The 21,801-nt window shown below is 34.4% G+C and overlaps 1 protein-coding gene, 1 long non-coding RNA gene and 1 pseudogene across 2 annotated transcripts in view; 1 reads left to right on the top strand and 2 right to left on the bottom strand.

The window, feature by feature from the left end:
• LOC109848509 (syntaxin-132-like) overlaps window positions 1–376 on the bottom strand; it is a 9,762-nt gene extending 9,386 nt beyond the window's left edge. Inside the window, exon 1 of the mRNA XM_020418028.1 lies at window positions 137–376. Coding sequence (XP_020273617.1) covers window positions 137–154 — 18 coding nt within the window. The 5' untranslated portion in view covers window positions 155–376. The remainder of the gene's footprint in view (window positions 1–136) is intronic.
• On the bottom strand, window positions 13,536–17,245 carry LOC109849435. The gene is made up of 3 exons (XR_002249092.1): window positions 17,042–17,245; window positions 13,981–16,964; window positions 13,536–13,867 (listed from the first exon to the last, which is right to left on the bottom strand). It is a non-coding gene; the product is annotated as an uncharacterized LOC109849435 (long non-coding RNA).
• LOC109849434 overlaps window positions 19,794–21,801 on the top strand; it is a 4,155-nt pseudogene continuing 2,147 nt past the window's right edge.

Below are 21,801 nucleotides of genomic sequence, written 5' to 3'. Positions count from 1 at the left end.
TATATATATATTTCTATATTCAATGGAAACTCTGATCTCCTCTGATCTGAAGAAAATCAACGCAATAGCAAGTAAACTATACGGAAAAAACACAAAAAATCGTAAATGAATCGAGATTTCGAAGGTCGAAAGTTACCGAGAGAAGATTATTCATCTTCGAGAAAACCGAACAAACGGAGAGATTCGCTCGTGGACGAAAGCTCGATAGCCAAGATCTCGGAGACGAGAGCTCCGAATCGTATGAAACGCTGAGATCTTGAGAATCGAAGAAGAATTCGAAATAGAAACTTCAATTTTTCTAGGGTTTTCAGTAATAAAACAGGCAGGAGAGGGAGAATATGGACAGAGCTTTTTTGTATAAGAGGGAAGGTAGAGGGGAGAAAACACGGACGATAAGTTGTTCCCTTGGAATTGTTTAATATGGAGAGTAGCGATTTGATATCATTGCCATTTGGTGAAAGGCTTCTTTCGGGTTGTTCTTCGTATTAGTTTCTCAATTTATTTAAACTAGTATAGTGCACGTGCGTTGCACGTTGTTGGGTTAATTTTATGTTTATCTTTTTTTTATAACAAGTTTGGTGTTAGATGTAATTTGAGGGTTTTTGTTATCTTTTTATCATTAAAATTCTAGAGTAAATATAATTTTTTATGAGGTTTATTTATGACATTTCAAGGTTCTTTCTGTAAATTTTATAGCATATCTATAAAATTATGAAGTTTTAGGGATGTTTTGCAAATTTAAAGGTTTACACTATAATTTTTCTAATAATTTTATATGAAAAAGTTTAGTTTTATGAAACTAGAGCTTTCCAATAAAATTTATGGAATACCTAAAAGACATTATTTAATTTGTGAACCTAAAAAGCATAATTCTATTTGTTTTATAATTTAACATAATGTCTGACGTTTATAATTGAGCACATGCTGGTGTTTTTTATTCACAAATTTGTAATATAGTTATACCATTAGGAAAGATAAATAACATACTGACTGTAAAATAATAATTTAAATATTTGTATTAAAATGAAAATTTTTATGTTCTATGACAACTAAGAAAATACTCTATTAGAACTAAAAAAAATTAACCAAAATCTATATAGTCCTCTGAAAAGACTTAATCAGAGCTTCTTCAATTGTTAAGAACAAACATCATCACAAAAAAAATTATGGGGTCTTACAGTAATGTGTGTCATTATTTTGCTCAACAATATTTTTAAGTTGAACCTACAAATTTCAATCTGACAAAACTTTTTGTGAATAATGGATTTTGCAACTCAGTACATGATTTTTTAAGGAACCATCATGATGGGTATGACCAAAGTATATCCTCAGTTTAAAGTTAATTTCCACAATAGCAAACTGAATATTATTTGACGTTAAAATTTTTAATCTTTTTTCTTCGTTACGCTGGAAAATATGGATTGCTATGTGCATATTATGCTAGTGCTAAAGATCTTTGCATATACATAGTAAGAGCAGAACCTAAAAATCTCAAACTCATTTATATAAATACGGGAAACTACTCTTTATTTCTTCTTCAGTTATTCATCTTACTTGATCAGTTGGAAGTGAATTAACTTGATGTGTCATTTCCAGAAGTTAGTCTTAAGACCTTGAGCTCTAAATAATACACACATCACGAAGCCTCACTTTATATTTAGCTTATTTTGAAATCTTACTTTATAAGTGTTAATAATGAAGTAGGAAATTATACTTAAAAGAGAATTCATATAAAATTTTAAACAAATTAGTTATGATTTATAGTGGCTAGTATAAAGATAAACAGTTGAAACATTCTCTATGATTATGGTAGTGATCATTAGTGAGAATTAAGAAAGAGAGAGTAGGAGATTAATTTCTTATTGGGAGGTTATAAAAATTAAGTATATTTAGTTTCTGCTAAAATTAAAGGATAGTGTTTGATAGGGGGGGTTAGGGGGGGGGGGATTTTTATTATTGTTAGTGATGGAGATTAATGGATGAAATTAAAGATTAGGAGAGGTTATGAGTGAGAGATTAAATAAAAAACTATAACTTTAAATAAAATATTTTAAGTAAAACATACTTTGTTAAATCATGAATTTCATACTTGATTGGGTTTTATGGTTCTCAAAACAATAGTTAAATATAAACTTAAAAAATCTTGATTGACCAATGAAGACATAAATTATAATAAGCCAAATCAAGCAAAGAGAAATTCTAATAGTAAAAAATCAGTTGAAACATTCTCTATAAAAGATAGAGAAAGAATCTTTCACTATAAATCATGCTAATCTCATCATGTTATAATAAGAGATAGTAAGTAGTGGTTGGTTGTGCAGAGAATGAAATCCAAATAGGCAAAATCGGGACAAAGAGACGTTCAAGGATTTGAGGAGGTGCAATGGAGATGATGAGGGTTGCATATGATGTACTCATTTTTGTAAGAGATTTGTTATGATTTATAGTGGTTTAGTAAGAAGATGAATGGTTATAACATTTTTTTAATTGTGACAGTGATAATTAGTGAGAATTATAAGAGACTAATATGTTAATGGGAGGTTATAAAAATATAAACAACTTAGTTATGGTGAAATTATTTTAGGGGTTATGAATAATAATGCATTTAATTGGTGGTTATGTACGTATGAGATATGGTTTATGTATAGATGCATATGTTTTATGTATGCATGTATGTGTTTTAAAGGGCATTTTCGGAAGAAATGTTTTAACATACCAACACACTTTTATAATAGTATTAGATTTAATCAAATTAGTTTACATGATATGATTAACTTGAACAATTATGTGAGATATTAGATTAGAATATATTAAGTCATTTAGTTTCTTGGATAGATGATGTAAAACGCGCGGATATATTCATAGAGGAACGGGACATCAAAAGTCCAAACATGAGCCTGATATATATAAGTCACGTATTTTTTGAGGCAGTGTCAACCAAACATATCATTATTCGGTTTGCTATCGTCTATTTTGCGAAATTCCCTCTGTATTGAGAGATATTAGAGCTTTTGTTAATTTTTTACTATTTTAGGTAATGTTTTATGAATCTATTTTGATTAGAAAATAAATTCGGTTTGATTCTAAATTTGACTAATTTTGCTTCTGTAATCATGGGGTCTTTTAAAAAGAGTTTTGTTATTTTTATTTTTGGTAAAGTTATGATCCTAATAGGAGTCTTGTTTATTTTCTATTTAAGCGGATGATTATAAGTCCTAAAGGTATAACTTTTCATCAATAAAATTTCACTTTTAATATTTTCTTCGTGGATTCTTAGTTTATTCTTTGTGGATTTAAAGAGCACTTTATTGGTGGATTCCAGGGTTTTCACTTCCGTGCTGCATTACTAGAATCATAATTTAATGTATATAGTAAGTTATAATATATTATATATATACGTATATATGTATATATATAATATATGACTATTTCCTCTTTATAATTTCCTTCTTTTCTTTGTGTGATTTTCTTTCATATACATTCTAATGTGGTGCATACTTTTTCAAACCCAATGAGAAAATATGGGAATTTCTAATGTTTTTGTTAACATAAAACATATCCCTTATTCTTCGTTATTCATCAGACGATTTTGTTGCTTGCCTTCTGTTTTGTCTTTTTATAAAAGAAAAATTTTCCACTTTTCAATCAATTAAAAATATTAATGGGAAAAATAGTCTGGAGCGTAAAACATAAGGATCAATGGATCATAACTATTTCGGGGGTTCCATGGAAAATAAAAACAAAACTATGCAGGGGTAGTGGATAAACATAAGGGGAAATTGTTTCTAGGCCCTTACTTTTTGAATATCATGCTTCCTCTCCCCAAAATATTTTTGTCATGTTTGTAGTCTTTTTTCTAATCATCCTTCCAATCCTATTAACATGAAAATCAACATTTAATTGTTAACACTCTTTTTAATTAATTTCATCATCAGCCTCTCATCTTTCTCCTTTCATCATCTTCTCCTCCATCTATGTCTACCTCTACCTCCCCCCTCGATTCTCCTCTCCTCCTCTTTCTCCTTTTACGTTGTAGCTCTCTCAATTAAAATTCATGAATTTAGTCGTATTATTTTATTCTACAATTTGTAAACGAGTGGGACGTGGGGGCCACAAAGTGAAACCCACAGACAGACCCACGTGATTGCGGTTTCTCTCTAGTTGCGGAACAACAAAGCCCACCCGAGATAGCTTTATAAAAAAGCCTTTGCCTAGGGTTTCGTGAGGGACGTGAGCAAGGAGGTTCCGTGGCAGGCAGTTTTTGGCGGCGGCTTCGTGTAAACGAGGGCGTGTGAGCGTGAGGCGGTGGATTTGTGAGCAAAACAAAATAAAAGTCGGTTGTGTGTTGTGTGCAGGCGCAAGCAAAGCAAAGTTTGCAGAAGGCGTGCTTTGGCAGTGCGCAAGCAAGGAGAAAACACAGTGTCGACTTTGAGAGTTTGTACATCCTTTTGTAGAGAGAGATTAAGAGGGATTTGAGAGTTTGTTTTGAGAGGGTTTAGATTGAGTGATTGTAAACCCTAGTTATATCTCTCCCTCTAATAGTAGATCTCCCCCCTCCTTGCCCCGTGGACGTCGGTAATTTGTCGAACCACGTAAAAGTTGTGTTCTTGTCGTGATTTGTAATAGCTTGTAGGATCCCTCGACAGGTCAGTCCTAAAACTGATGAGAGGAAGAGCCAGTATCTCACTTTGTTGAGATATCCGCTTCAGATTCTTGTTTCCTTGGTGAAACATGAATTCTTATCGATCTAATCTCTCTTGTTGTACTGTCGAAGTGCTGCCAAAATTTCCGCTGCGCACAACAAGTGGTATCAGAGCTCCGGGTTGGACTTGTGAGCTTGTTTGAAGGATTCGCTGAAGAATTCCTATTTGAAGATTAGATCGATAACATGGGTGAAACAAGCACATCGGGATAGTCTCTTACGAAGACGATACATAATTTGAGCATCAATAACATGAAGATTGATGTTCTGAAGTTCGACGGCAAGATTAATTTCGGATTGTGGAGGTGTCAGGTGATGGACGCCTTGGACGCTCAGAATTTGGAGGAGACTCTTGAGTTACAAGAGAAACCTGCCAAGATGGAAGCTAAGGTTTGGAAGAAGATGAATAGTAGGGCGTGTGGAGTTATTCGATCATGCTTGACGCCGGATCTTATTTATGACGTGATGAACGAGACATCGGCGAAGAATATGTGGGAAACGATCAATGAAAAGTATCTTACTAAGAGCATTGAGAATCGGCTTCACTTGAAGAAGAGATTTTACCAGTTCAAGATGAAGAGGGGAGTTTCCATTAGGGAGCATGTTAACAACTTCACAAAGCTACTTTCAGACATGGCCAATGTGGATATCATGGTTGAGGATGAAGACAAGGCGATGCTACTTTTGTGTTCGTTGCCCGAGGATGATTATGGTACCTTTGTCCTAACTATGATTAATGGAAGAACTACTGTTAGTTACAAGGAGGTGACCTCAGCGTTGGTGAATTATGAGTTGAGGAAGAATGTTGATGAGTCCTCCGAGAAGGCATCGGGAGATGTATTAGTAGTTCATGGTCGTGGTTCAAACCGAAGCAGGAGGTCGCAGTCTAGAGATGCACATCGTGGGATTCGTAGGAATCAGTGTGCCTTTTGTAAAGAGGATGGACATTGGAAAGCCGAATGCCCAAAGTTAGATCGAGCCGAGAAGAATAAGGGGAAAGTTGTACAAGCTTCAGAGGTGAATGTTGTCAAGAATAGTGACGACAATTCAGATTCGGATTCTTCGGGCTATTCATTGTCTGCACTACCGTCAATTTGTGTTGCCAACTCTACAGAGTGGATGTTAGATTCGGGTGCTTCATACCACGTTTGCCCTAGGAGGGATTGGTTCTTCAGCTTTCAGAAGTTGGAAAGAGAGGATGTTGTGCTCATGGGTAATGGACATGCATGCTCTATTGGTGGTATTGGTACCATTCGTATTCGGATGTATGACGAAGTGATTCAGGAGTTGGAAGAAGTGAGGTTCGTTCCGCAGTTGTCGAAGAACATCATTTCACTGGGAGCTTTGGTGGCATCTGTCTATAAAGTGACATTGGTGGATGCACGTTTGAAGGTCACATCGGGGTCCATGATTGTGATGAAGGGCATCAGAAGGAGCAATTTGTATTATTTACTTGGAAGCACGGCGATTGATAAGGAGATGACGAGTTCATCAGATTCAGCTAGACTGTGGTGTTGTTTGATGCTGGGTTATTTAATTGGTAATACCGTGCATAGGTTATTGAGGAGTGCTATGACCTGCAGTTTGAAGTCCTGTGAACCCATTGGTATGAGCGAGAAGACCGAGATGGAGTTTGGCACTTCTATCCATCATTCGAGGGGTCTTCTGAGGGGTGTTCATTCAGGCATTCGGGGGCCTTCCAAGAGAGCATCATTGGGAGGTAATAGGTATGTGGTTTCCACAGTTGGGGATTGCTCTAGGCATTGGTGGGTTGCAACCAAGTCCCGTTGGTGTGAAGTCCTAGAAGCCCGCAACAAATGGAGGAAGTGTATTGGCAGAAAGGTGAAAGTACTTCAGTCTGATGTTAGAGGGAGGTACAAGAGGGACCTATATCTGCATTTGTTCCGAGCTCACGGCAATAGGAGATACTTTATTGGTGTGAAAACTTTGAGACGACGTGATGAGATGGCATATTTGGGGAGCTGTTCCTTTCTGGAGGAGGATCGGCCTTTGATGTCGAGCATTGGCATTAGTGTGCAGGCTACGACATATTTGGGCTATCTTATGCATAGGTTGCCGACTGCTGCATGTAGATATATGGGATCTGGTGGAGCTGCTTCAGATTTTGGGTTGCGTCGGATATTTCGTTACCCAGCACTTGGTCACATCGAGGATGTGAAAGTTGATCTGATTGCACGTTTGGGATTCAGAGGCGTGTTTGATTATCAGGTATTAGCTTCTGATTTTGTTCTGAGCAGATATGTCACGTTTGACTCTCGGCAGGTGGAGAGTGGTGATCAGATCATTAGGATATCGCAGCGGGTGGAGATTGATGCTACTCCACATTGGGTGGGGATTTTCCCACATACTCCAGGTCATTCTGCATTGGTTGGGATTCCAGCTGAGGTGACACAGCGTGGAAGTTATTTGGATTCGGATACAGATGATGAGTTGGGTTTTGATTTGAGTGCAGCTGATAGATGTAGTCTGGATATGGCCATTGGTTCATCTCAGATGGAGGTGTTTGGACTGTTTCAGTTTGGGGCCATTGGAGGTGCTATCAGCCGTAGACTTGGTTGTGATGTTGGAGAAGGGTTGCGAACTCTTCTAATGGATTGAGGCCTTTAAAGGCATTTGGATGAACTACGTTCGGCTTGATTCCTTGGGCAAGAGGATACGTAGGCAGTCTTTACGATGCAACCGGTTTGGATTTTGGTGGGGGTGAGACCGATTTGGTGAGCGACATCGACATGTGGGGTGAGTGTTTGTACTCCCATTTGGGTCTCAGCAAGTGAGGCATTTGGTGTAGTCGGTGTAGGCTCAGTTTGATTGGTGAGTAGACACTATTTGTTTTGGGTGAGTGTTCGCACTCCCGTTTGGGTCTCGACGTGTTGTGGATGGAGTCCGTTGTCATGAGTCTGTTGCCATGGCGTACTGGACACAACAAGTGGGGAGGGACGTGAGCAAGGAGGTTCTGTGGCAGGCAGTTTTTGGCGGCGGCTTCGTGTAAACGAGGGCGTGTGAGCATGAGGCGGTGGATTTGTGAGCAAAACAAAATAAAAGTCGGCTGTGTGCTGTGTGCAGGCGCAAGCAAAGCAAAGTTTGCAGAAGGCGTGCTTTGGCAGTGCGCAGGCAGGGAGAAAACACAGTGTCGACTTTGAGAGTTTGTACATCCTTTTGTAGAGAGAGATTAAGAGGGATTTGAGAGTTTGTTTTGAGAGGGTTTAGATTGAGTGATTGTAAACCCTAGTTGTATCTCTCCCTCTTGTAGTAGATCTCCCCCCTCCTTGCCCCGTGGACGTAGGCAATTTGCCGAACCACGTAAAAGTTGTGTTCTTGTCGTGATTTGTAATAGCTTGTAGGATCCCTCGACAGGTCAGTCCTAAAACTGATGAGAGGAAGAGCCGATATCTCACTTTGTTGATATATCCGCTTTAGATTCTTGTTTCCTTGGTGAAACATGAATTCTTATCGATCTAATCTCTGCCGAAGTGCTGCCAAAATTTCCGCTGCGCACAACACAATTAACATCCTTCTTCCTCAACCTCCTCTCTTTCTTCTCTTTCTTCCAAAATTATCTCATTGTGTTAAAATGCCTATCCGTCAAAGCCACATCGAAGTTAACAAAACAATAATAAAAATTAATAAAATAGTAATTAACTAGTAAATAACAAATAAAGTTAACAACATATAGTTAAAATTAATAAAAATAAATAAATTTAACAAATAATAGCTAAAGGTTAAAAATAACATATAAAGTTAATAATTGACAACCAAAGTTAATGAAAAGTATGAGAAGTTAATAAACAGTAGCTAAAGTTAATGAATAACATATTAAATTAATGACACTTGTTTGAAAATATTAAAACTTTAAAGGGTTAAAACTAAAATATTCCAAATGTCACTTGTTAACTATCACCTATATGTTAACTTTAACTTTTATTTATTAACTGCAGTGTAATTTTGACCGCATGGTATTTTCTGATGGAGGGAGAACTTTGCAAGGAGGCAGACGATAAAGGAGGAGTAGTTAAAATGGGTAAAAATTAAGAGAGGAAAGTACTTTCCCCCACTTATTTTAGTTTGGTTGAAATTGAAAAAAAAAATTGATATATGAATAGATTCCCTCATTTTCTAGTGTTTGGTTCAAACTAAAAAATCAAGAAAACTTGATTGTGGTCACCATGGTAAGATTACCACCTTTATAAGATAAATTTATTTCCAACATAAATTAAGAGGTGAACATATATCAACCATCACATAAAAATATTTAAAATTTTGAGGGACTTGTTTGTAATTTTTAAAAAGATTTGAGGTAGTGATTTGCAAAATATTCAAAGATTTGAGGGCCTAATTCCAAAATGCCCAATGAACAAGATTTGAAGAAACCCGTTGCTCAAGAGAAAAATATGTTTAGTTATAGCCATTTTCTTCATTGTATGCTCCGCCATAAAATTTATAATAACAATGTTGGTTGCATGTATTGCCTCACCAATTAATTACCTGTATAGATTTTGGCTGCATACATTAAAAAAAGACCATCATCATGACATAATATCATATTATCAGTGTCATAACAACCAATGCCAAAGACTCAGTTAGTTCTAACATTCCAATTAGTGTTGTTTCTAATATAAGTGTTAGTTCCAGTGGTATGTTAGTTCTAGTTGAGCCTCTGTTAGTTATAGTGCCTCTCGTGCTAGTTCTAGCTGATGTCATGTTAGTTCTAACATTCCAGCTAATGTTATTTCTAATATAAGTGTTAGTTATAGTGGTATGTTAGTTCTAATTGAGCTCATGTTAGTTCTAGTGGCTCTCGTGCTAGTTCTAGCTGCTATCATGTTAGTTCTAACATTCCAGCTAGTGTTATTTCTAATAAAAGTATTAGTTCCAGTGGTATGCTAGTTCTAGTTGAGCCCTGTTAGTTCTAGTGGCTCTCGTGCTAGTTCTATCTGATGTCATGTTGGTTCTAACATTCCAGCTAGTTTATTTCTAATATAAGCGTTAGTTCTAGTGTTATGTTAGTTTTAGTTGAGTCCGTGTTAGTTTTAGTGGCTCTCGTGCTAGTTCTAGTTGCTGTCATGTTAGTTCTAACATTCCAGGTAGTGATATTTCTAATATAAGCGTTAGTTCTAGTGGTATGTTAGTTGTAGTTGAGCCCCTGACGTTATCGAACCTGGATCCAAATCTTGATCGGAGCTCCGACAGGTTCGAATCGACGGCGGAGATCGATCAGAGGCTCGCTTTGTGAGCAAGTTTTGCAAGGTTTTGTTCTCTTGATCAGATTTGACGTCGGTTTTCTTTTGTATTTGTTATTTGCCGCTATCCTCGGGGGGCGAGGGAGGGGGAGGAAGGCGCCGGAGAGGTAGCTGATCTCGAAGTTACTGTTGAAGGAGAGGACGGAGCCGGAGGGATGAAGGAGGGAGACAAAGGTGACGAGGCCGAGGCCGCTGAGGAGGGAGAAGTCGCGGCATCGACAGAGGGTGAGGGAGGAGATGGAGGAGGGGAGGTCGGAGCCGGGGGAGAGGCGGAGGATGGAGGAGCGGAGGGCGGTTGGGGCATCGTTGAGGATCTGGCAGAGGTCGTCGTCGTTGAGGATTAGGAAGGAGGAAGAAGATTGAAAGGGAGAGAGGGGTGACCAGAACGAGAATGGAAAGGGATGGTGAATCATTTTTTTTGTACGGAGAGAGAAAAATGGTGTTTTCCGTTGTAATCGGGGTTTTTTGAGCGAAATTTTTCCGATAGAGAAATCTGATGTGACACCTCAACTTTCCTTCACTTTCCTTTTAATTTTTTACAAACCAAACATATGATTGTGGGGGAAAACAGTGTGTCAGTTTTCTGATGAGTCACTTTCTGCCCATTTCTGCATTTTTGACCAAACAAACAGGCCCTTAGAGTCCCAAATTTTTAGGGTTTATTTGAAAAGATTACGGGAGTCCTGTGATATTTTCAAACCTTTTGGGGTCGCATAAAAATGGACCAAATTTCTTGGGAGCTTTGATAAATAAAAACAATCCAATGTTATTATGAACTGCGAACGCTCCATCCGCGGAGAAACCAGCGGCGTCCGAGTTTTTGGCAGGATACTAGAGATTATCTCAGTTTAAACGGGTCCGCGGAGCAGCATAACGAGAGGATGAAACCGCGATTTGCGCGCCGGAAGGGTAAATGTCGGTTTCATTAGCGTTCCGGAACGGTAAACTCTCATTATTTCTTGGTGGGTCCGGCCCGCAGCACACGTTTTACAACCTGGACTGCTGTTTGAGTGGGACCCACGAGGACGTTCCTTAGGGACCGGGACCATGGTGGGAACACCCAGCTCATAACGGTCGGATTGTTGTGGGGCCCCAAAGACGGAGGGGTTTTGAAGGCGGGAATTTGGGTGACGTTGTAGTAGGTGACGCCCGATATTCCAGCTTATCACAAGGAATTGCGTTGGAGGTGGAGCCCAGGAGCACTTCAGGCATGTTGTACAGGTTGGCATAGCTCTGCTTTTAGGTAGCACCCGGTTGGGCTTTACAAGGAATAGAGTAGGTGTAATTGTTGTCTGTACATACCTTCCTTCTCTGACTTGTCTGTGGTTTAGGATATCTATATACTATTACTCAAAGTTGTCACCCTTCAATTCGTCATTTGGCAAAAATGCTACTTGGTAAAAATGGTCCATACCATTTTAAACAACACTTGGCAAACATATCAATTGCTATCTTCTTGCAAGTGCCACTTGTCAAGTTTCTACAAAAGTTCTCCATATTAAATTTGAAATAAAAAATAAAAAATAAAAAGTTCTCATTGAGATTTGAACTAACTCTCCCTGCCTTTTCAATTTTCCAAACAAGATGCTTCGTAAACTGTTTGAACGCTTCGTAAACTGTTTGTATTCTTTTGCTACATCAATTTTTGTATATTAAACAAATCCGTGCATCGCACGGGCCTGAAACTAGTTAGCACTAATAGCCGATCTCTTCGTCTGCATATACCTTACTTCCCTGACTTGTTTATAGTTTAGGATATTAACACTACAGCTAATCTCAATTCAACTTTGCTAATTCAGGAGTAGACGATATGATTAATGCTAGTCAGACTAACAGAATAATTTTTATATTAGCGAACATAAAAATGTCAATATGAAATGACATATAGTAATATGAAATGACAGATCGTCCCCCTTTTAAAAGCACATGTGTTGTTTAGACGTCGCGCTTCCACGTTAGACTGGACGTTCTGAAGAGATGTGAACTCTTGAGTATTGAAGAGTCCATATGAACCCAATTTGGCTTGCTTAGTATGCACCATATGGGTCGATTGTCTTTGCCTCCACTTGTTGCTCTCCTAAAACGAATCAATACCATTTTCTCTTTAAAAGATGGAGTACTAGAAAAATTATCATTTTTCTAAAATGTCTTTCATCTTTCATGAAATTAACCAATTTACTCTATTATTATAACTCCCAATCTTATTAAATCACATAATTAAAAATTTATGCTATAGTATAACTATTCTTTAGATTATTAAATAAAGTAGTTATTAAATAACTTACATCTAATATAATAATTAAATTAATTATTATAATAGTTTAGATTGTCAAGTGTCTAATATTTTAATATATTGTAGGAATTATTATTTATGTAATAATGCAACTCCAGTTAGATTATAATAGTATAAAATTATATTAAACATTAGATTTTTTTAATAGTATAAGATTATAATTAAAAATTAATTTTTTAGTGCTTGTCAGCTACATATAATATTTATATCTCATCTAGAGTGGTTTTTGATAAAAACTAGTTGGATTGCACGTGCAATGCACGTGGTTATTTTATTTATTTATTATAACAAGGTTATAAAAATTTACAGTGAGGAGACGGTAAATGTTCATGTGGTTGTATCCGGCAACTACTGTTCTTGCTGCAATCTCCTTTTATGCAGCGAGTGGACGATAAATGTTTTGCTTTTCGTTTTGTATTTTTAGAGATAGTTGAGAAAGCACGACAAAAGAGTAGGATTAGTTGAGAGTTTTTCATGTTGCTGAAATAATCATTTCATATATAACCCAATGTTTTGATGCAAGGATTAAAAGAACCTTTGTTGTTTCGTTCATTATTGATCATTGCACAGAGCTCAAGACGTGCAGTGTTTTTCCATGACAAACTTAAGTAGGAGTTAAGTTGCAGTATATAACACATGCTTCTAAGAGTTTCAGCTATCAAAATGAATGCAACCTCTGATATAATACTTCTCTCTTCTGAATAAAAAAAAAACTTTAATTTGCCTACACGAACCAATCAGATATCTTGAAGGAAAACCTAGGGTAGAAGTATTTTGACAATATGATTTCAATAGCATAACAGAAAGCCAAAAATATGATTTGGCTTCTCAGGTTTCTAACATTGTTTCAGTCTTTTTACAGGGCAATGTAAGTTGAATGCACCGAGAAGATGCATACTAATATTTACACCATAATCATACTTAAATATTTTTTACAAAGGAATTGTGCTCTCATCAGCTAGGGTAGTCTAGATGATAAAGATCTCGCAATACATTACGTTGATCCCCTTTGTTAGTGTCTCTACTTATCAAATAATTTAGATGATAAAGATCTCGCAATACATTACGTTGATCCCCTTTGTTAGTGTCTCTACTTATCAAATAATTTACACCATGTCATGAGAAATTTTAAATGCCATCTAGCCATTTTGCAGAACATTAGAGAGTCAACCCACAAGCTATAAAAAATGTTTCTGAAATCAAAGTATTCATTTCGAATCACGTACAGTATTATTACATACTAAATTAAAACATAAGAGAAATGACACAAACAAGTAAAAAGAGCCTGCATAAATAGTTAAAGTATTAAAATCAAAAAACACTTCCAATCATATTCAACTACCTCATTCTCTTCTTCCCAATATACATTAAATGACATTTAAATTGCCAACACTTCTTTCATGATTTCAGAAACATAAACAACTGCAAATATTTATTCAACAAACAATTCTCATGAATCTTGGACTGACTAACCCCAGCAGAGAAAACAAAATATATTACCTAAAATTCTCCAGGGTGAGAAGATGAGTAATTTCCTTATATAGTTCTTCATTGAATGTAGAAAAAACTTTCAGATCTTTTACTAATATATCTACCGCCTTACTCCTGTCACGGCTGTCAGCGAAAAAAAAAAGATACTATTATTAAAGAAAACATATTTGAAAAAAGAAAACATTTTATAATTAATAAAATGACCGTTAATTGAACAGAGAAATCAAAGGGTAAACCTGCCAAGTGCCTCTAAATAATTCTGCTTCCTAATCTCGAAGAAAATCTTCATCGAATATCTATTATCATCCACCTTTGTGAATCCAGAGAGATACTTCTCGACCTCGTCCCACTCTCCAGCGAGCGACTTCTCCTCAAAATACTTCATATTGAAGAAAAACCCCGATTCCTGCTCCAATCTTTTCAAAAACCCAAATAAAAAAGATCACAGAAGACAGTATTCCCTAAATTCAAGTAGAGGTTGGTCATCAGTATCATGATATAGAGGTATACAAAAATATTGCAGAAAAAATTAATAGATATTTCCCACAGATATGAGATAGTATTATACAGCATTCATTACCCATTAGGCATAGAGCAATCTACTAACAGTATTTATAAAGTATTATTTAATCTCGCTGACAATTCACTTGTGCCATAAGTTTGCGGTTAATTAACAATTTACAGATCATATTCGCCATATATAATTTTCACCAAACACTAACAACCATATCATCACTGTCCTTGATCACTGCTAGTTCCAAATCCCTTCCAAAATAAGGATTCAACTCAAAAATTGATTTCCACATATACAAACAAAATAAAATTGCATTAAAACATGGATTTTAAAGCTGGTGCTCGACAACGATATATGTACATATATACTTATCTATATATGTATATACAATTCTGGACCCTCTAAATAAATACATATATACATTAGTTTAGATAATCAAAATGCAACATATATACTTATCTGACGTTTTGTTAATAATCTAATTCTCTATGGCACCAGCTTAATAATCATTAGTTTAGAGGGTCCAGAATTGTATATACATATATAGATAAGTAAATATGTATGTGTGGACTGTCTAGAATTGCGGCGGTGTCGACGGCGAGGGTGCAGCTCGAGGGTGGCATCGACGGCGAGTTCGAGGGTGTCTAGGGCTTCGTCGAAGGGGTTGTGACAAACAAAGGGTCAGAAAGAGAAGTCTACATAGTAAGTAATAATTAGTCCTGTAAGGTTTTCATTTTATCAATTGTATTAAAAAGGAAAAAGAAATGTGATGCAAGAGTTTTGTAACGCTATACAGGTTATCCATCATTTTGTGAAACATAACAAATTTACCTCACTTCTAGCAGAGCTGTCCATCATAACAGATGGTCTTACAGTAGGTGGTTGAATAGGAAGAAGTTGTAATATCATCCAATCCGCATGATCATCTTTCGGTTTGAAACCTAGTAGTAGGCAATCTTCATTGATTATCCTTTTAATAACACCGAGAACTTGGCCATGTCATAAAAAAAGAAACAAATAAATTTGGACTACTAAAAGAAATAAATCAGAATAACAATTTTGCAAAATTAGCTACATTCTCTGTAGAAAGCTATTGTTTCCTCTCAACAGGTTGAGGAAGTTGTGCTTGGTCATCAGATTTCTTGCAAAAGACTTATAAACAATAGTTTGTGTGCAGTATAGATAAGTAAAAAATAGTTGACATGCAAATTTAAAGTAATAAAGTCAGCTAATCTCTGAATATGTATTTACATTCACACAATTGAATGTTAAATTTAAGCTAATAACTGTAATAACAATCAAAGCATGCAATAGTTATCAAACAACTATATGAGCATATGTTTATAAATCATAAATTGTCCTAACACCTTCAACCAATTTGTAAATGTAATAAAAATTAAAAATTATTCATGTTTAATTTTTGTGGGCCCTTGATCAATCCTTCTCCACCTTTATCTTCTTCTTTGGTAAATCAAGAACCGAATCATCGTCATCAATGTTGATTGTGCTGTTTTCTTGGATTTGGATTTCTTGTGCTATTATCTTTCCTTGTGCACGTTCATCCTTTGAGTTCTCATCCAACTTTACAAGGAACTTGTATGTCTTTCCGATGTTGAGAATAAACTTTTGAAAGAATGAACTCTGATTATTTTTCTGTTTTAATGAGGAAAAAATTAAGATCTTATACATGAAACATATTGTTTTATATGTATAAAATATAATAAAGTAAGAAGTTACCTCTTTTATATCATCCATGAATTTTTGAGCCTTATATCCTATCAAAGTTTTTGCTGCGTCAAAAAGTATCACTCTTGCATAATCTGTCTCATCTTCAACTATGATTTTAACTACATACCAACATTTTGTATTATCATTGTGCATCAGCTGATAGTTTTATATTTAATCTTTATATTTTTCTTTCACGAGTAATTGATAGTACTTTACCTCGGTATACTATCTTCATTGTTTTTTTAAAAATTTTGACATTTTTCATAAATTGTTTTTTCTATTTTTTTATTGCAGTCTTTGCAAGAGTAGTACCAAGCCTCATGTCTATTTAAAATATTAGTTATTTTTCCCGTAAAGCTGTCATATTGTGCCTGTAGAGTTGTAAAAATTTAGTTAGTTATAATCATAGTTTACATATATTTAGTAAATAAAATAAGAAATTATAAAATAATTTAAAAAAAGATAGTCAAAAATGATTTTTTTTTTTAAATTAATGTAAAAGTAATAATTGTAAATGTATTTGAAACATATTTAGGATAACTTATAACTATATTAAAAATATATGATTAGAAAATAAATCTTTTTTTAGTGAATATAATTAAAAAAATTCATGTTTACTTTATATCTTACCAATGAAACAAGATCTTTTTATATCAGCTTGTTTTGAAACTGAAGCTCTTGATTCATTAATATTTTATAGTAGGATTATTAATATCATACCTTTTATGATTTTTGTGAAGCTTGCATAATGTCAATAATATTCATTTTCGCTGCATTTTTAAAAAGCCTTGATGGAGCACCATTAGTCTTGATATCGTCTTTTGAAAGAGCCTTGCATATAATCTTAAAAATATTAAAATTTTAATTTATTAAGTTACCTTTTTTATTTGAATTACCATTCTTGCATGTCCTTAGCAAGCTGTATTTCAGGGTTGATACATATTGTTGATGCAATTTGCGAAGTCCTGCACATCTCCCCTGCATATATAATAGTTATAATTAGAATTTAATATTTATTGATAAATAATTTACAATTCAATAATAAAAAATGTTACCTTTGTACAATGATATTTTAAAATTTGATAGTGCTATTATAGTTGTCTCATTCATATTGCCTTTAATAATTGAACCCTCATTGTGAGCTAAATCTCTGAATAAAGTTACAGACAATGTTATCTCACTGTGTAAGAAAAGTTAGACAATTTTTTGTTAATATATTATATTATGAATAATTAAATTATTGTGAAATAAAAGCATGTGTATACTCTTTGTCTACTATAATGATTTCCCGCCTTGTGTCCGCCTTATTATATCTTGTAACGTACTTGATCATAGGCTTGACATTTGCTATTATTGCAAGAACATCTGCACATAAATTTATAACAAGTTTAAAATTCATTTATAATTTTTTAAATTAAAAGTAAAAGGTTTTTACAAATACTTACTTATATTCCTCGTAGACAATTCATTTACATAGAAATAGGAAGAAAGCATGATATTTGTTGTAGAAAATTTACGAAAATGAATTACATGTTGCTTACCTCTTTAATAAATGCAGGAATTATTTTTATATGATCTTATACACAGTAAGGTGATAATAATTAATATAAGAATAAGCATCAACGATTATAATTTAATTTATATTTATAAATTTAAAAAAATTTATGAAGGCTTTGCATACATTTAAAATAACGATTGTTATGGCATGATAAAAAGTGATGCATATTGTATTTAAACATTGTATGTATTACTTTATTTAAGAATAAGTATCAACAATTATCAATAGAATTATAGCATGTAGAATATTGCTACATTACCTCCGAGTCGGCGAAAATTATTTTTAGTAGTTTTCCTGATCCTTTGTTGTTCTCATAAAAGGACTCAATAGTTCTTAGGATAACAACATGAATGGTACACTCTCTTTGAAACTTTTTTAGTTGATGTATTTGGATGTGTGGAATTTGAGCTTCGTTGATGGATGACATTATTCCTGCAAGATTTTGAATAGTTTGTTATATATAAATAACAGCGCATTTGAAGTATTAAATAAACACAAAAGAAAATAAAATGAGACTATTTCTATATCAAAGGTATAATAATATACAAATTAAAAGTTATGAAATTTTAAATATATATATATAGATAGATATGAATGTTTTTTAGTTTTTAATTTGAATTTATTAATTAATATTATTTACAATGTTTAAAGTTATTTTAATTTTGATTAGTACATGATTTTGAACGAACAGAGTGATGGATGTAATAATGAATTGTAATATTTTTTAATTTTATTTTTAAGAAAAAAACTTTAATAAAATTGTAGATACTTATTATATAAATTCCTAACCTTCAAAAATGTTATTTGTCATTTGAATTATTCCTCGTGGTCCTTTGGCTGGAGAACTTCCTTGTATACAACATTCTTTGTGTATTGTTCCTCTTCTGCAAATTTTCCATCTGATGTTATTAAGACCTTGGTTGTCATCATAGAAGTACCCCGCGATAAAGCAACATATAATTGCCCATGAGAGAACACTGGTCCAGGTAGATAAATACCTACATTAGGTATTGTTTGCCCTTGGGATTTATTAATTGTCATTGCAAAACATAATCTTATGGGAAATTGTTTGCGTTTGAACTTGAATGGTAATCCTTCATCTTCTGCAAAACATAATCTTAGGGTGATAAAATCCCATTATTTGTTCTATGATGCATGCTTACACTGACATAAGGCTGGCAGACATAGGTTCAAATCCTTAAAATAATGGATGTAAATGGATACATTACTAAATCACTAAAAGGTTATATAAGTTGCAGGGTATTATGAAACACAAAGGATATAAAAAGGATTATTAAACGTTTGATAAGTTTTTAGATATGTTTATTTTCTGATATGAGTTTGGAATGTAACTAATAGACCATATCTCACAATTGACGAATATACAAAAAAAAAACAGAAATTATTGTCTTTGATAACAAGAGATAGGAACCATACAAGAACTTATTGTGTCTTTGATAACAAGAGATTTGTTTGCCTAATTAACTAACAGGTTCAAGCATTGCATATAAGGTTAACCTGCACAAAGTTTGCAGAAATGTTGGCTTTGAAGTTCTTCAAAACATAGTTACCGAAGGCTTGAGTTGAGATGAATTAATCAAAAAAATGAAGAAATGATGAAAAATACCTAAATAGAAACTTAAAGGAAAATGTAAACAACAGATGAAGAAAAGGAAAACAATATTGTTCTTCATATTGAACACATAATGTCCATGTTATTGACTTCTCATGCACATCTAAATTATCATGTTAAGCAGGGCTTAAGCATGAAGAAAAGGGTACATAATGTCCATGACGCAGCAGTAAGAGAGCATTCCATTCATATCACTCTTAACATTTTTTACCATACTTGGACGACTATTGTGAACTATAGTTAGCTCAGATGCCACATATCTATATTGCTCAAACATGAAATTTTTTCTATTTTCAGGTGTACATGAAGGAAAGGCTTTATCATCTTAATGGAAAAGAAAAAAAAAGAAATCACCAATCACTGCATTCAGTCGATGACACCACATCAATTGCTCGAAGAAAACTTTATGATCAACAAGACTTTACCCACTATCATCAATCTATGTCAATGGGCTAAAGCGTAATGCCTATAATTGAAATCTTATGCCAGCTATGATCACAACTCCAGCTCGCAAATAAAGGGTTAGGCTACACTTCTGCTAATATAAATCTCAATGGCAGCTATGGTCACAATGGCAACTATGCTCACAATCGCAAATAAAGCGTAATGCCTATAATTGAAATCTTATGCCAGCTATGGTCACAATGGCAGTCATCTTGCAAGCACTTACCGTGCTCTGGGATTGTTGAAGATTGTTGGTTATGATTTTTCTAGAATTGATTCTGAGTCTATTTTGATTTCGATGAGGAACCTTCAACAGAGTGATGGGAGGTGAAATTTTATTATTAGTACTGAGGTATAGAGGTTCTTTGTAAATTTAAGTTTATTTGGATTTCTTTTTGCAGTTTTATGCCCACACACATTGGGGAGGAAACAGACCTACAATTTGTATATTGTGCCGGTGAGAAATAGTTTGCTTTGTATTTGCCTGTGAATTTGTCTATTCAATTCCTTTAACAAACTTATATAAGTAAAGTTACTTGGTTTAACAGCTGCCCTGTGAATTTGTCTATTCAATTCCTTTAACAAACTTATATAAGTAAAGTTACTTGGTTTAACAGCTGCCATTTGTTCTATGTGTGATAATTGGATTGGGATGGACAAAGGAAAGGCCAAAGATTAAATAGTCCCATGCCAGGTCTGTAGTATCTATAGCATTGTTTGTAACAAATAGATTGTTGTGTTTTTTATTAGTAAGATGCAATTTCTATTTGTTGCTTACTGCTTGCAGTCATATGATGGTGTCTTTGGTTTAGTACCAGGCTCCGAATCTCATGGTAAGTATTTAAATGCAAATTTTGCAAGATAACTCTCAGTACTATGCTTTCATCATCTGATGATATGTTAAGTGACTTCAATCATTTATTCACGTATGCATATGCTACAAGTTTTGAAGGTAGATTATTTTAAATTTGAAGTAGTCCTTTTTCTGAAGCAATTTTCAAGTATTATCAATAGTAAATTAAATTCTTACATAATGAAATATATTGAAGATTTGAGGGACTAATATTGAAATAACGTATCTCTTTAATATATGTTAGACATTAGATTTGGTTATGGTTCTTGATTACAGATGATTGTTTTAGTTTCTCAAGTTTGAACCTGATATTTGGTAGATCAATATTTATCTGCCTAGTGTAACAGGTGGTGCCACTTACTGTGCGGTTGCTGCTCTCCAACTAATGGGTTTTATTGAAGATCACATCCTTAATAAATTTAGACCATCCAGTGTGATCAATGTGCCAATGCTAGTGGAGTGGAGCATGCAGGTATTGTATCATTGAAGTACCCATGTCATCTGAGTAAAGAATAGAGCTTCAGTTTTGTGTTTCCGTGATAAAGCATCGTGTTGGTTAAAATAAGCAAAATGTCCCTGGATGCCTTACGCAACTTTGTACGTCAAGTTTCCCTTGTTAAACAATGATATCCCTTCACAGTTTGCGTTAGAATATCCTTTTTGTATCTTTTCTTGTTTTTGTTAGTATTTCTGAATTTTCTACATTTTAGGATTTTGTTTATAAAAAAACAGAGTGTAGAGGTGGAAGTGCACAAGATCAAGCCTAATTGGAAAAACTGGATCGTGCCAATTGAAACAGCAATATAGTAAAATCAATCAGCGGAGATGGTATGGTTATGTGAAACATGGATCATGAAAAAACTCAAGAGTTGCCTGGAGGTCCTGGAATATTAAATATGATACTATGAGAAATAATTTTGACCATCTTGCAGGACGCTAAGCATGGTTTGTATTTTCAATAGATTGCAAGGAAGGAATTATTGAGTTACTAACTGTTTATGATATAACCTAATATGGACAGATATTGACAGAGAAGTAAAGTGCTAGTTTTCAACAAAGTATCAAGTAGACTCATAGTATTCATTGTCTTTTACTAAGGGTTTTTTGAGTTCTAAACTATAAGTAATACAGAGCATAAATTATTTCTCATAGTATTCATTGTCGTATAATACAAACATTCCAAAGTAAATGAAAATGTCATTGAAATCACTAAAAATAATTAGCTCACAGCGTAGAGATTCAAAGCATAGAGCGAAGGAAGAACATAAACCTTGGCGGTGTACTGATTGCAGGCTGTCTGGCCGACGAAGTAATCAGCTGCAGCCGC

The sequence above is a fragment of the Asparagus officinalis genome, chromosome 7 (genome assembly GCF_001876935.1).
Source record: "Asparagus officinalis chromosome 7, Aspof.V1, whole genome shotgun sequence".
NCBI lineage: Eukaryota > Viridiplantae > Streptophyta > Magnoliopsida > Asparagales > Asparagaceae > Asparagus > Asparagus officinalis.
Note: the sequence above shows the minus strand (reverse complement) of the source record. Positions and strands in the feature narration are given on the sequence as shown.